This window comes from Periplaneta americana, chromosome 16 (assembly GCF_040183065.1).
Source record: "Periplaneta americana isolate PAMFEO1 chromosome 16, P.americana_PAMFEO1_priV1, whole genome shotgun sequence".
NCBI classification, from domain to species: Eukaryota; Metazoa; Arthropoda; class Insecta; order Blattodea; family Blattidae; genus Periplaneta; species Periplaneta americana.
Window position 1 is genome coordinate 162,721,321 of NC_091132.1, and position 14,551 is coordinate 162,735,871.

Genomic DNA, 14,551 nt, shown 5'->3' on the forward strand with positions numbered 1-14,551 from the left:
TATTTGCCATTATCGTTTGTGGATTTTCTCCTAACATATTTTCATTAGTAGAAGGTAAAAGGTAAAGGTATCCCCGTAACATGCCATGAAGACACTTGGGGGGGCATGGAGGTAGAGCCCCATGCTTTCCATGACCTCGGCACTAGAATGAGGTGGTGTGGTCGGCACCATGCTCTGACCGCCTTTTACCCCCGGGAAAGACCCGGTACTCAATTTTATAGGAGGCTGAGTGAACCTCGGGGCCGTTCTGAAAGTTTGGCAACGAGAAAAAATCCTGTCACCACCTGGGATCGAGCCCCGAACCTTCCAGTCCGTAGCCACATATTTTCACTAGTAGTGTAACTAAACTTAAATTATCATTGATTATAGCAAACACGACATCAAGACATGAGCTATTCTGTTTCATTTAATAAAAGCAATTCTAAATAAAGACAGAATTGTTTGGATGGTTAATTTTTACAAGTCCCCAGAGCTGGGAGCAAAGTAGAAAGGCAAAGGGACCCATTGTGTCGGCACACTAAGATAGAACAGACGTGGGTTTCCTTAATCAATTAGAGATAGGAATTGAAAAATGGCAAATTTTAATTATATGCTCAGCATCCAGGCCCTGTCACTGTAATGAGATGGAGCAAAAAAAATATGTTTCCCTGATCTCTATATTTCACAGCAACGAAACCCGGGCAGAAAGAGAAAGAGGTATAGAAGAAAAAATGCCTGTGTCATGAGTTTTCGACTATAATACAAATATGCGTGACACTGACCACAAGAATCAGCTCTTGCAGACGTATCTAGTAGAGTGGATAGAGTGGAAACGTCTACACATGTGGTATACAAAGCCCTTCAGAAGAATTCTAAATTCCACAGCAGGCAATTCCATGACAAATTATAAGCAAACTAGTGGATAGCAAATTCATCACTTATCATTCAGAATTCCGCTGGTTGAGGAATTGTACCATCAATTCAGAGATTAAGAATGGAAAGTACGTAAAAGATTAAATAACACCACAATTGGAATGAAAGAAAGATTTTTTCCAAAAGAATTCCACCTAGGGGGAATAAGGCGAGACTGCAAAGAAGATGTGTTGTGTTCGAAATATGGAAAGAAAAAATACAATGTGTTTTTCTGCCATATTTGCGATGTTGGTCTACGAGTGCATGAATGCTTCAAGACATATTAAACTAAGGACAATTTTAAGGTAATGTAGACGTCACATTATTATTTTAAGAACCTCAATTAATATTACATGGATTTTTTAAAACTTAATAATTTTTCAAGCGAGTTACAGTAATTTTAATAAGATACCACATTTTTCTCGTTCACGCTCTTAACTTCTCGACGTCGCTGTACTAGCGCCAAGTTTAAATTCCTGATATCAGCAAAAGCTTAAAGGAGGTGTCTGCAGACATTAATATCTTCAAAATTATGAAATTATTCATCATCATCATCATCATCATCATCATCATCATCATCATCTTCCTCCCATATCTCTTCCCTCTTGGATGATAATTCAAAATCTGATGAGGGATGCAGGATCGATCCATGCGCTGAAGATGCTGCTGCCAATTATTTCTATATGTAGTGATATGGTCCATAACCGAAGAGATTTGAAGATCTTGAAGGATATCTACAGTTTTATTTTTGTCTAACTTTGTGTAGCCAGCTGTTATTCTCATGAACTTCATTTCGCTAGCTGTTATTCTGTTTATGTCTCTTTTACATATAGTCCAAGCTTCACTCCCATAGGTAAGCACTGGTCTCACTAAGGTTTTATAAGCTCTTATTCTCGTATGTCTTTGCACTAAAGATGGTTTTAAAACTCTATTAATGGTTCCCATGGACTTATTATAATTTTGAATTTTAAGTGATATCAATTTCATTGTCATAACTAACATGATATCCTAAGTATTTGAATGAGGAAACTACGAAATTATTAAATATTAAAATTGTATTGAAAACAAAGATGGTTTCTTTTCCAAAGCTGGAAGTATATATAAAAAAAATTTAATATCCAGAGAGTTCACTTCAGAGTTTTACAGCATACTGCAGTACTTAATAGAGGCCATACATTAAAAACACAATAAACATTATTTTGCTATATTGCAAATAAATGTACCCAATTATTATTACTGAATAGTTGTGAATTTGTATTACTACTATTTCAAATGAAAAAAATCTTCAAGCTTCTGATTACTAAGTTTATTTCTTCTGTGTTGATTCGTCAACTATAGTGCATTAAAATTTCTTCAATATAAGAACAACCCACTTACAGTAATCTAGTATATCACCAATTCCATAAAACACTATCTATGCGGATCAGATTGCATGTACGTAGAACTTCCAATGTCAATCATTTCTATTTCTTCAACATCCTAATTCTCTCCTACCGACAAACTGTCGTACATTGATTCAGTTTTCATCTACCAGGTGCGCATCACTATCTGAACAGTGGCAACATCAGATTCCCCTACAGAGTAGCAGGCATATCAGCATATTCCGAATTTCACCGAACAACAATGACGTCACGCTGCAGCAAAATAGGAACAAAACTGCTGGAAGGTTCGATGGCTATCATAGTGGCTGTACAAGTTGTTGTCTGTGCTATGCTAGCAAGATTTTGCGAAATTTCCGTACTGTCATCTCGTTCATAGAAAAGAGCGCATAAACCATTTATTTCTTGAACCGGTAGTAATAATTGGTCTGTTGACATGTTCGCTCATAAGCCATTAACATATTGTTTTTACGTTGTGCTCATTACAAACAATACAGCAGAACACACCGCCATGACACAACAGTGCACGATGTCATTCGTCTGCTAATTCCCGCCCTATACAAGAACCAATCAGTTTCACTGATGGCTGCTGATGGATACTGCCACCACCTCTGCAAGAGCTAATGGAACCAGTACAACACCGGTGGAGCATCAGTGACGTCATCATTGAAATTAGGAACACCGTGATGCCATCAGATTGTTCACCGCTGAGATTCGGAATACGCTCATATGTACCAGCAGTTTGAAATACTATTCACATTCGATAGTAAATACAGTTTTGAGAAAATTTCGCAGGACACTCTCGCTTACCTTCAATTACAATATTTTTCAATTACTATCAATATTTTTCTTTTATTGAAAACATCCAATGTTTAATATATGGGTTTAGTCAGAGCATATATGCATATCTTCATTATTATTTACATGATTACAAAATTTAAAATAAAAGATTTTGGTCTTGTCCACAGGTCTGCAACTCACATCTAGAGGGTCAAGCAGATTATGGTGGGAAAGACTTCACACCGATGCAGAGATACTGTTGACGTCAACAGTTTTTAATTTAGAGTTTTCGTCAACAGCTATGTACATGGAGGAAAATTTAGGGTTCTTAAAATCGATTTCAAACTCAACATATTATCAGTCAAAGTCCAAATGCGATCTATTTGCTATGGTACGAAACCTGAGTGCACTATACTGTTCCTCAAGGTTGTTTGAAAGGCAGTTATGATATACATTGAAAGTGATTATATTTTGTTCAACCTGCGGCATCGTTTCGCAAACATGCATACATACGAAATAAAATAAGATTTTCAAAACTTGTATCGTAAATAACTATCGTGTTGGAAACATACCTTCCTATAATTCTCACAAACCTTGTTTATGTTACATGTGTGAGCTTAAATCTAGTATTTAGTTCCGGGAAAAAGCACATATCCTCATTCTATATAGCAAGATCTCGTACCTTGCCAAAACTTAGTTAGTGGTGTTTAAAAAGGGTGCGTCTGCTACTATGGCTATTTGCGCTCTTATCTAAAATCTTTCACAAAACAGAAACACAATAAAATAATCAGAATGTTTAAAAGAACTAAAAAACATTCTCACGGTTAAAACGAGGTAAACAAATGCATTTTCAATAAGGTAATGCATAAAAATCATAAAAGTGAGCAGTTCTCAAACCCTAGCTAGTATTTAAAAAGAAACAATAAAATAATAAAACAAATGCCACCAGAAATAACATATGGCGCATTTCTAAAATACTCGGATGTAAAAGGTCCAAATGTCAAGTTTGTTAAAAACATATAGTAAACAACAAATGTAACCTCTGGATGTAAAGGGTCTGGAGGATAAGTGAAACAGGTCAATAAAAAACTAAATCACCCTGTCAAGTCCTGTATTCGATAAAAATCTCAGAACTGCATTTGTACAATTAAAATCATTTCCAAGAGCGTCACGTAGAGTCAGCCGAATTCCATATTGCTGACGGACATGATCATATTTTCAACAATGCAATAAAAAATGTTCCACCGTAAGTGGAACATGGCATATATCACACTCCGGCTGAAGCTCGCCACATAGGAGATGCCTTGCCGAAAGTAGCTGTATCTCGCTTGAATACAGCCATATCACACTTCAAATTTAATTTGGGCAAGAAAGAAATAAATAGCATGCAGGTAGTTTTACTGTCCCCACTGTAAACCAAAATTAGCTTGTCACCATAGCTGTACAGACAAGGTTTCTGTGATGAACGCAATACAAGTTAAACATTGGAAAGAAGAGCCAGTACACCCAATGAGCTTCACTCACCTCGACTTCACACTTCATTACGGGAAAATTGTTTGGTAGTATAATTTCTTCAAGTTTTATCTCTGAAGTGTGATTGTAGCTGTCGTCCACGCATTCCTCCTTTATCCTAGTCTCGGAAAGATCCAATAAATTCCCTTCCTGCAGAACAAAGAGGCATAATGAATGAGTAATATATTACAATGTGACAGAAGCTGATCACAAGTGTTACAGGTTGGAATGTGGGACTGAATGCGAGTGTTTCAATACTACTTGCATCACAGGAGAGGAATTATGGAAATAATTTAAGGAAAAATGGATAAAAATTTTCAAAGCAGCATACGTCAGAGAAAAGATAATGCTTCACTTATGAGCGCGACAATTTGCATATTTGATTTTGGTACTCAGTAAATTTACAAAGTGTATCTATATTTAAAAAACAGTCCCAACACTTGTTACCTGCGCTCAATTATAATGGAAGAAATATGACTAATTTCTGTCATATCATTGGAACTTTTAATCAAGGTGCACTGCATTTCATGACAAATTGTGGTATAAGAGTCTCCGATGCATGCAATCAACTCTTCACTGTCCTTCCCAATAAGTACATTGACCAGACTTTTTACGGTCCAGCAGGGGACATCAGCAATTTCAAGAAAAACCACACTTACCTAGTTACTCTCTCCAGTGAAATGTTACCGAAAAAACACGTAACAGTAGATACAATGATAGAACTCTGCACACTAAATTTGCAAAGTATCGTAACATTTTGAATTAAATGCATAAATACACGTAACTCCTATATACAGATAATTACAGCCACTAAAAAGTCAATTCAGTACTGACGCATGCATGGAAGTCTTCGACATAATATTGCTGAACTCTATCACACACATTTTACAAGTACTTGTCTGAAGACTGTATCTCCTTAAAGATCTATTCATTCCCATACAGCTTCACACCAAGTTCTTCAAATGAGGAATGAAAGTTTGTTTTCACTTGTAGGCCTAACAACTGTTCAACTTTCTTTTCCTACTTTTCATCAATCTAGGATGACCAGCTATAGTCAGCTATATCGATAGAAAAGAGGACACAAGGCTTCAAAAAGGAGGACATTGTTCGAAAAAAGAGGACAGAAAATATGTATTTAGATTTAGCCTTAGGCCAATATTACAAGTATAAATTACGTCAATATCTGTTTTCTAACAAAATATTTACAGTACAGATTTAGGCTTACATCATACTTAAAAGTATGATAATATTACCAAATAATTATGATAAAACTTGATAATAATGATTTTGTTGTTAGCTACATATAAAGTCAAGGGAACTATAATTATTATTAAAGAGGACAGAAAATATCTATTTAGATTTAGGTTTAGACCTATATTATACTTAAAATTATGTCATTATCTATTTTATTACAGCAAACTTATAATAAAACTTAGTAATATAAAATGACTTTACATTTAACTACATATGAAACCCAAAGGAATTACAATTATTATCAAAATACATAAAAAGACCACACAAAATGTGAACTTAATTAATTGTAAGCAAAGATCGTTGGCAAAGAGTATAATCCGTTGCTGCTGCTGCCACCTACAAGCAAATTACTTGAAAAAATGCGTCAAATCAGATAATTTCAAAATATCAGCCATACAAGTTACAAAAAGTAGGATATCTCATTTTTTTTTAAATCTGAGACAAGGGCCTAAAAGGAGGACATGTACAGATTAAAAGGACGTTTGGTCCCCCTACATCAGTCCAGATTGAGTTCATTGTGGAGAAAAGTATTTCAACTGATGAATTACTGACTGGAAGTCACATGATTAATGACACTATTTTGAGTAGACTTTCAAACAGAATTATTATTATTATTTTTTTTTTAAATGTTGAAAACAATCATACCACTTTCACTTGTTGGTTTGTTACAAAATTTCTCATTTCTTGAACTACCGGTACTTACAAATGGGTGCTATGGCAATTCTAATGCTTCTGTGCAACGCGACCAAAGACAAAAATGCTATATTCTTCTCAAAGAGTGCAGAATATCTCATACTGTGCTCACTGGATGTTCTGTCTGATACTGAGAAGCATTCAGAAATGTGCATGAATCGCAGCAGTTCTATCACGATCTTTAAATATTTGTGTAAAATATCACTGAAACAAAATCAAAGCTTCTTGGGACAAAATTAATTTTTGAGGACAAAAGCGGGAACATTTGCTCCCTGGGGACAGCAATTCAAAACTGGGACAGTCCCCGGAAATCGGAGATGTCTGGTCAACCTACAATAAGGGACTTACATAAAGACTATAAAATCCAGTGATAAGATATTCACTGGTGACATATCGAACAATCTTAGAAAACAATTCAGAGTACCTCTGCACTCGTAACCTTCCACATATTACAACCAAAGAATTTTCAGAATTCAATAAGAGTGAAGGTAATGAAAATACACATTAGTTTTTAGAACATCAAATTAATATTTTTAGATCAGTATTTGTGTGTCTTGGAAAAATTAGTTCGATATTGAATCCTGTGAGTCTGGATGCTATTTAGAATCTCGTTCACTCGTTAATGTTGATGCTGGATTTTTGCAGGTGCAATTTGTTATAATAATGTGAGATCTTATCTTGTCGAGTGTTTTGTAGCATTGGATTAGCCACAAGTCTCCTAAGAAATGAACTTGAAAATTATCTGTTCTCACGCCACTGCAATTCCTGCCACTGGATTTATGAAGAATATCTACTGTCACAAGGTCATCGAAATGGGGGAAATCATATGACAGTTATTTGCTTGATGGGAACCGTTTCTTTTAATTATATTAAACATTTACATAATATTACACAGAATTCTAATTCCGTACAGTAACTATTTTCAGGAAAAATCCTAACAGATCAGTCACTAGCCAGCAGAAATTGGTGGAGGAAACCGAGATGCAACATAACCACTAGGAAAGTCAGAGAAGTTGCAAGTATTGCAGATATAAACTCACCCACCATTTTGGAGCATATTAAATTTATCATACGAAAGAAAAAAAACGAAGATCTCAACTGCAGGATCTGATGTCGAGGACTATAAATCTAATGCTTAGTATGCTGTGAATATGTTTGAAGAAGGGCGCGGACACAGAAGAATAACTGAAAATGGCTGTCATTAACAATCACTGATGAACTCTCTCCCCCATGAGGATGGATCATATGAAAAGATACATAGCACTGTTATAACTCATGAAATAATCCTTGTATAGGAGTTTCTTTATTCTTGCACATTGGTCTTTATTTCACATTTAATCGCTTCAACAATTAATTTCAACTCAGGTAAGATGTCACAATAAGCCTCAACAAGACATAAATATTCTGGGTCATCCATGTATCTTGGAATTGGAGCTGTGTGAAGAGCCTCAGCAACATGTTTGTGCAGGCGGGAAGGGAGCGGTCTGTGGGAATATCTGGTTTATTCAAGGTCCCGCAATGCAGTTTGTTCTGTATTTCAGTGAAAGCAACACGTGAAGTGAAGTGAAATGGCAAATAATAGGGCTAATTATTCTAGTCCACATCAGGTGTTTATGTACGATTTCTAGGTATGTCCGTACAGAATCGTCTCGAGCTTCCAGGAGATTAATTCAAGAGAATTTCGCAGGTGTTCAGTCGCAGGTTGTGGGGTGATTATTAGATTAGTTAATAAATTTCGTGAAGTGCTCATACAAAAAACTCTTGATGACTGTGGGCAATGCTTGTAAAATTCCCATAAGAAATCTCTTAGCCGTCTTTATCAGCAAACGAGAATTTTTTATTGTTCCGTACAAAGGGCTATGAAGTTGCTTAAATTAAAACCCTAAAAATCTACAGTGGTGCAAGAACTTAAACCAGGTGATGTTCTATATAGCATTAGATTTTGTGAATGGATTTTCAATAAAATGCTTGACAGAAAAATTGATTCTAATATCATTTTCTTTTCAGGCGAAGTGGGGTTTCATTTACCCCACTGCAGTGCTGAAAAATCTAATCTGCTTCTTCAGGTACCCCTTCATAACGAGAAATTAGGCGTGTGACGCACAGTGTCAGGTGCTACAGGAGCTATTTCAGTTCCAATATGACGTCAATATACGGAGTCTTCTACCAACTTTCTTAAGTACAAAACAAGTCAGACTGTCGTTTAGCAAAGAGTGAAAAAACAAAACATTTACTGCAAGACAACTAGCGAAATGTGTTGTGGTTTACAAACTTTGAAAGTGTAACACATGTTCAACATCGTTTTAACCATGAATATCATGTTCGGAAAGCTCTGAATTAGAAGTTTATAAAGTTATGATACCATAATTCTGAAGGAAGTTGATCTATTTTCTATGCCATACTCTGGTGGCCATATGCGTGTTCTCGAAACCTAAGCTACTGTTAGTGCTGTTATGACATAAAATCCCAAGGAGTCTCATACAACCGTCTGCAGAGATAGATATGCCATACACAACTTGTGAAAGTTACCTGAAACTTTATCTCTGCCCCATACAACATGTTCAGGCATTACAATATGTGGATTTCCAGAAGCAGATCAAATTTGTGTCTCATTCCACAGATGCAACAGGAAAACAACATGGGCATGGTGGTCCAGCAGGATTGCGCATCACCTCGTGAATAATATTCAACATCAAACAGTGAGGTTATGGTGATCAATTACATGACGTCCAAATACTCCAGACCTGACACCAAATAATTTCTTTGTTTGAGGTTTTGTATGTGCAGCGACCTAGGAATACTGAGTATCAATAAATCAAGATTGGCTCAGCTCTTACAAAACCTACCACCGAGATGTTACAACTCACAAGATAGATACAATCCTTACGACATGAAAAGTGTTGTGTATGCAATGGTGGTACATTCAGGTCTAATGTGGACAAAACATCTATCTTTGTGGAATACATTTACAGATTATTGGAAAATAAGTTGCAATAGTTATCATGTTACAATGTTTTTCTTTTGTCTTCCCAATGGCTCATCCAACGTACAGTAGGCTATATTCATTAAAATAGGTGTCTATAGAACAGGTTACCAATTAGCATAATTTATAAGAGTATATTTCGTTTGAAGCTTACTTAAGCACAGTTTAAACCAGCAAATCTGGCCAAATCTCAAAATATTATGTGTACTAATACAAGAATGAAAACTGTGACGTGTTGGTGTGCAGCACAAGCAATTGTTTACTTGACATTTGTTAGTATCGGCCAAATTCACTTTGCTAACTATAAATTGAGAGATGTATAGTTATTGTGTTACAGTTTACAGTGTTATGCATTTCAAACATAGAAAACAGATACCTAATAGTCAATTTTAATTTACCTCTGATAAGGGCTTCTTCTCTTCTGCATCATTTGATTGCATAGGCAATGAGTGGATGTCCGGTTCCATCTTTATCACATCCATCTCAACTGAAAGAGAAATTTATAGAGATTGACATTCATCTGCAGGATATAAGCACACTCAAGTATATACAGTCACGAAGCTTGAGTTTATGAGGGTACTAGGAACAATAGACTCTGCAGGTACTATTTTGCATTGTCTGTAATGAGGTGATAGTAGCTATCCTAGTGGTTAGCAACTATCTATGGATGCATATTTACTACGTATTGAGCTTCATGACTATATACTAGACTGTGATATAAGATGTTGGAAAAGTCTTATTTAGAGCGGTTGTAACATATTTTGCTGAATTCAGAACTTGTTCTGAACAAATGTATGCTATAGACAAAAACATAAGACATCTTTATATTAGCGAGTAAATCGCTATCAATTGGATTACGTAAACTCCTCGTGCACAAAATCAGATCCCATTTCTCTATGGAATCAACAGACGGAATATGTGTATACGCGTGTGTGCGCATTCACATACATCAATGAATAATAGTACTCTTCTTCAGGATGCCACTCATATTTTGTGATCAATGAGAACAAAATTCAAGTAGTACATATTACTTTTAAAATAATGCTTTAACTAGGCCTATTATTCACTTTTACACATAATTTCCTTAGCTTTTCACGTGTCAGAATTTACCTTAAAAATAAATTCGAATGACATGGTGATTAACATTCAAATTACTGTAATTACTTCCATCTGAGACTATTTATTTTGTCGTATGGTAAATATTACAGTATGTACTTAAAAACTATTTACGTTTGTATTATAGTGGCGCCATCCCATAGTACGGTTGTTCAGCTACAATTTGATGAATGATTACAGAGGAGATTTCGTAATTTGTGTCTAAATATAAGTACTGAATACAATATAATAATTCGGAAACTTTAGAACTCTTAGGCCTACCACTGTCTAGAGGAGAAAAGAAGAATTTAATTGATAATGGATCTGTGTAAGCAGGTCTACAATTTCCCCATTTACACAATTATCGAGCAAATAATATGGGTCATCTACTACTTCGCCAATACTAGAAGAGAAAGCACACTAAAAATAAATGCAAATATATAGGTCTACCTACAGTCGCGCCAACTTTTGAAAAATTTTAGGTGGGCTCAAAATTTTTAATTACAATAAAATATCAAATTCTCCCTTACATGAATCGTGATGTATGTCTATTCACAACAATGATATAAAATATTGAATGACATAAAAATAAAATTATAGATCAGACAATCTTTTTGATAAGTCGATAAAAATAATCGAATACAGATAGTAACTTAAATAAACCGTGATAAAGAGTTGTGTAGCCCTTGTGGAGGCGGCGGTACGATCAACCACTTCTCCTCTATATCTTTCTTATATTGGCTGCTTTCGCCAGGTGGACGGCACATTGGAAGGATTGGATGTGCGCAGTGGAAGACTTTTAGAAATGAATAGTGTGAATTTGTAAAACAAATACAATTAACAATAATAAGTAACAATGGACATAAATGGAAAATGAAATAACAATAAATATGAAATGGGTGAGTGAAAATAGGACAAACTAATCTGAAATGATATCCCCAGGATATGTAAATCATGTAAGTATCACAAGGCTGAGGCCAACACACTTATAAGTGATGAAACAATCTAACATGGCCGTCTCTCGACAATCAGAGACTAACCTATTAAGCATATGTTCATGAACCACTGTCTAAAAATATATATATATATATATATATATATATATATATATATATATATATATATATATATATAAACCATCTGAGTACGAATCTGAACAAAACACCCAGCCAGCACTTTAACTTAATACATGATCCATTCAACCATAGATACCACTCAATCTCAGTAACCAAACTATAAATACATGTACACTGAATAAGAGAGAAACTCTACCTAGCATAAGGCATTACATGACTGATCACTATACATTACCCACTGCACATATTGCTCACATAAACTGTGCAAATTGCACTAACACAAATCTCTGCACTTTACAAAATGAACACCCAATGGAGAGAGAGGGATGGAGACTGATACACGTAATAAGTACACGGACGATAATTCCAATCTCAACGATAATTTAAATAGCAACAAACTCGACGCATATAATAACAAAATAGCGGCGAAGGAAAACCAATAATCAAATGGAGCAGGGATTACACTAAAACAATATGTGAGACCGTAACCGCTGCTCTATCACTCTAACCATCTCGGAAGATGAACTCACGTTTCAAATCAATCTCATTACATAATCCCCAAAGCAATTTACCTCAAACACATATATATCTCACAAATATGTTACACAAAGCAAATACTAAAACTTGCCCCCAAGACGTATCACTAGCAAGCGATGTTTCAAACTACAATCCACTAAAATCCCAAACACACACGACGCAATTTAACTACTCCACTGATCTATCTCCCACACGTACAAAGCCCGAGTCACGTTGTCTATATCTGCCGCGTACCAAAATCCTAAGTCTTGTTAATGTTTCTGCCGCGGACGAGAGCTTGAATATGAGCCAACTGTTTCCGTATATCTCCCGCCTACGAGAGCCTAAGTCTTGTTAAGTGTATCTGCCGCGTACCGGAACCCGAGTGACGCTCCGTGTATCTCCATTAAAACAGGTAAACTCTCTCCCCCTCTATCCTCGTGAGACGTAATGAACCGGCCAATAGGGTTATTTGGAAAGAACAAATGAAGGGATTGATAGCGCTATCTATACTGTGACGTCTGAGAGCGCTCTGACGGATGAAGTGACGTACTAGGTGAACGGCCGTGGTCGTGGGCACTGCTCACCCTGTGAATAAGAAGATTGTGATTAAGTTGTAAATTTAAAAACTATACATATATGGACTCGCCACTATATGTTTTTCTTCACTGCACTTCTTCCTATAAACTCGCCACAAACAGCCTCTAAATCCAAATTTTCAGCGCTATCCTTGTGTATATTTAAAATAGCAATGTGATTAAGTCGCTTCTGGTACATTGTTAAACGCAGAAATGTTTTTTGCCTTTTCAACTCGGAGAAAGAGCTTTCAGCTGTAGTGGTGAAAACCGGCATAATTAAAGTCAAGCGTATAAATTTAATTAATTCAGGCACCATTTCACGAATAACATGTGACTTCAGAAATTTACTAAATCTCCAAAATTTCTTAATTCAACACACAACATCGCAGCATTATCACACACCATATTTCTCTGCAACCGTAAGATTTCATAGTCATGTATGTCGCCATCGAGAACACCTGACAATCCTGACATCGTCCTCTTTTCCGATAATAAAGTTTTACACTATATTTAAAATGTTGCTTTCGTGGAAACACTCTTTAAGGGATGCTGTCACATAATCTATAAGTTCAAAGAATTTACTTGCGTCAGTAAATTCATGCTTTGCGTGTTAACGATCATCTAGGCGGCGAGACAGTTTCCTTTGCTTTGGGGTCCTTGGTTCTGACATGTCCAGCTCATTTGCTCTTCTTGTAGTTTTGTCCCATAACATTTCATAGTTATCACAAAAAGTTTGGGAAGTTTTTATCAAATTGTGAATGAGACAATTTGCTTCATGGAAATCAAGATTTACACTTTGTAGTTTTATATTTGTTGCATCCAGGATGGTAAATACCTGTGTCATCATGTTTAAATAAGCAAAATGTTCAAATGACTCAAGTAGTTTTAGGTAACCAGAAGCTTTAGTGCCAGCATCACTTTTATCATTTACAGAAATATCTGAAAGGAACGAATGAACATCTTGATAGTTATCTGTCAGAGATTTTAAGCTAAGGGCCCTGACAGTGAATCGTGTTGGACAGAACAGTCTTAAATTTTGTTCTGAGCCATGTGCATTTGTATCTCTTGAAGAATTAAACCAATTCAACCTTTTTGGGGACTTTCTTATCATATTTATTAGATCTTACTGATCACATTTCCGCAAGTTGTAATGTGATTCACACTGTCTTGTTTCACTAAATTCAATAAGTGCAAACAGTAATGCAAATATCTAGCTTTTTATTTACTTGTAAAATCTTTGCCTGTACTCCTTTGTATTTCCCACTTAAATTCACAGCACCATCATATCGTTGTCCGCCACAATTATGAACAGCCTATTTAGTCCTAGTGTTAATAAAGTGTCAGTGATAATATTGTAGAGATTAGTCGCATCTATTGCTGACGTTTCATAGAAACCGATGAAGTGCCCTTGAATTTCTAGTTCCTTTAGAAATAATACGCAAACTTATCGACACTTGCTCTGTTTTCGCCACGTCACTCGTTTCATCCATAAGCAGGACGAAAAAACCACTTCCTGAATTTCATTAACCAACGCACGAAGCACTTTCAATGTCATGATTTCGAGCATTTCGTTTTCCGGGTCGTGTGACACCCACCTAAAGGTAAATCTATCAATAAATCGCCTGAGTTCTAGGGAATCTTCACATCGTAATTTCAAAATCTGATGGAAATTATTTGTTTTGTCCTTATGCCCGCGGATTACTAGTCCTTGCTTTGATAAATATAACATCGATGAAAATAGTTTATGTAAAGCAACACAAGAATTTTGAAGATTGAAACTGGCTGCAACATTTA

The 14,551-nt window shown here is 35.8% G+C and overlaps 1 protein-coding gene across 2 annotated transcripts in view; it reads right to left on the reverse strand.

The window, feature by feature from the left end:
- LOC138691700 (zinc finger protein 214-like) overlaps positions 1-14,551 on the reverse strand; it is a 70,880-nt gene that overhangs the window by 11,013 nt on the left and 45,316 nt on the right. For both annotated transcript variants that reach the window (XM_069813962.1, XM_069813960.1), the window contains 2 exons: positions 9,891-9,979; positions 4,575-4,712 (listed from right to left, as the gene is read on the reverse strand). In XM_069813962.1, coding sequence (XP_069670063.1) covers positions 9,976-9,979 — 4 coding nt within the window. In that variant the 3' untranslated portion in view covers positions 4,575-4,712; positions 9,891-9,975. The remainder of the gene's footprint in view (positions 1-4,574; positions 4,713-9,890; positions 9,980-14,551) is intronic.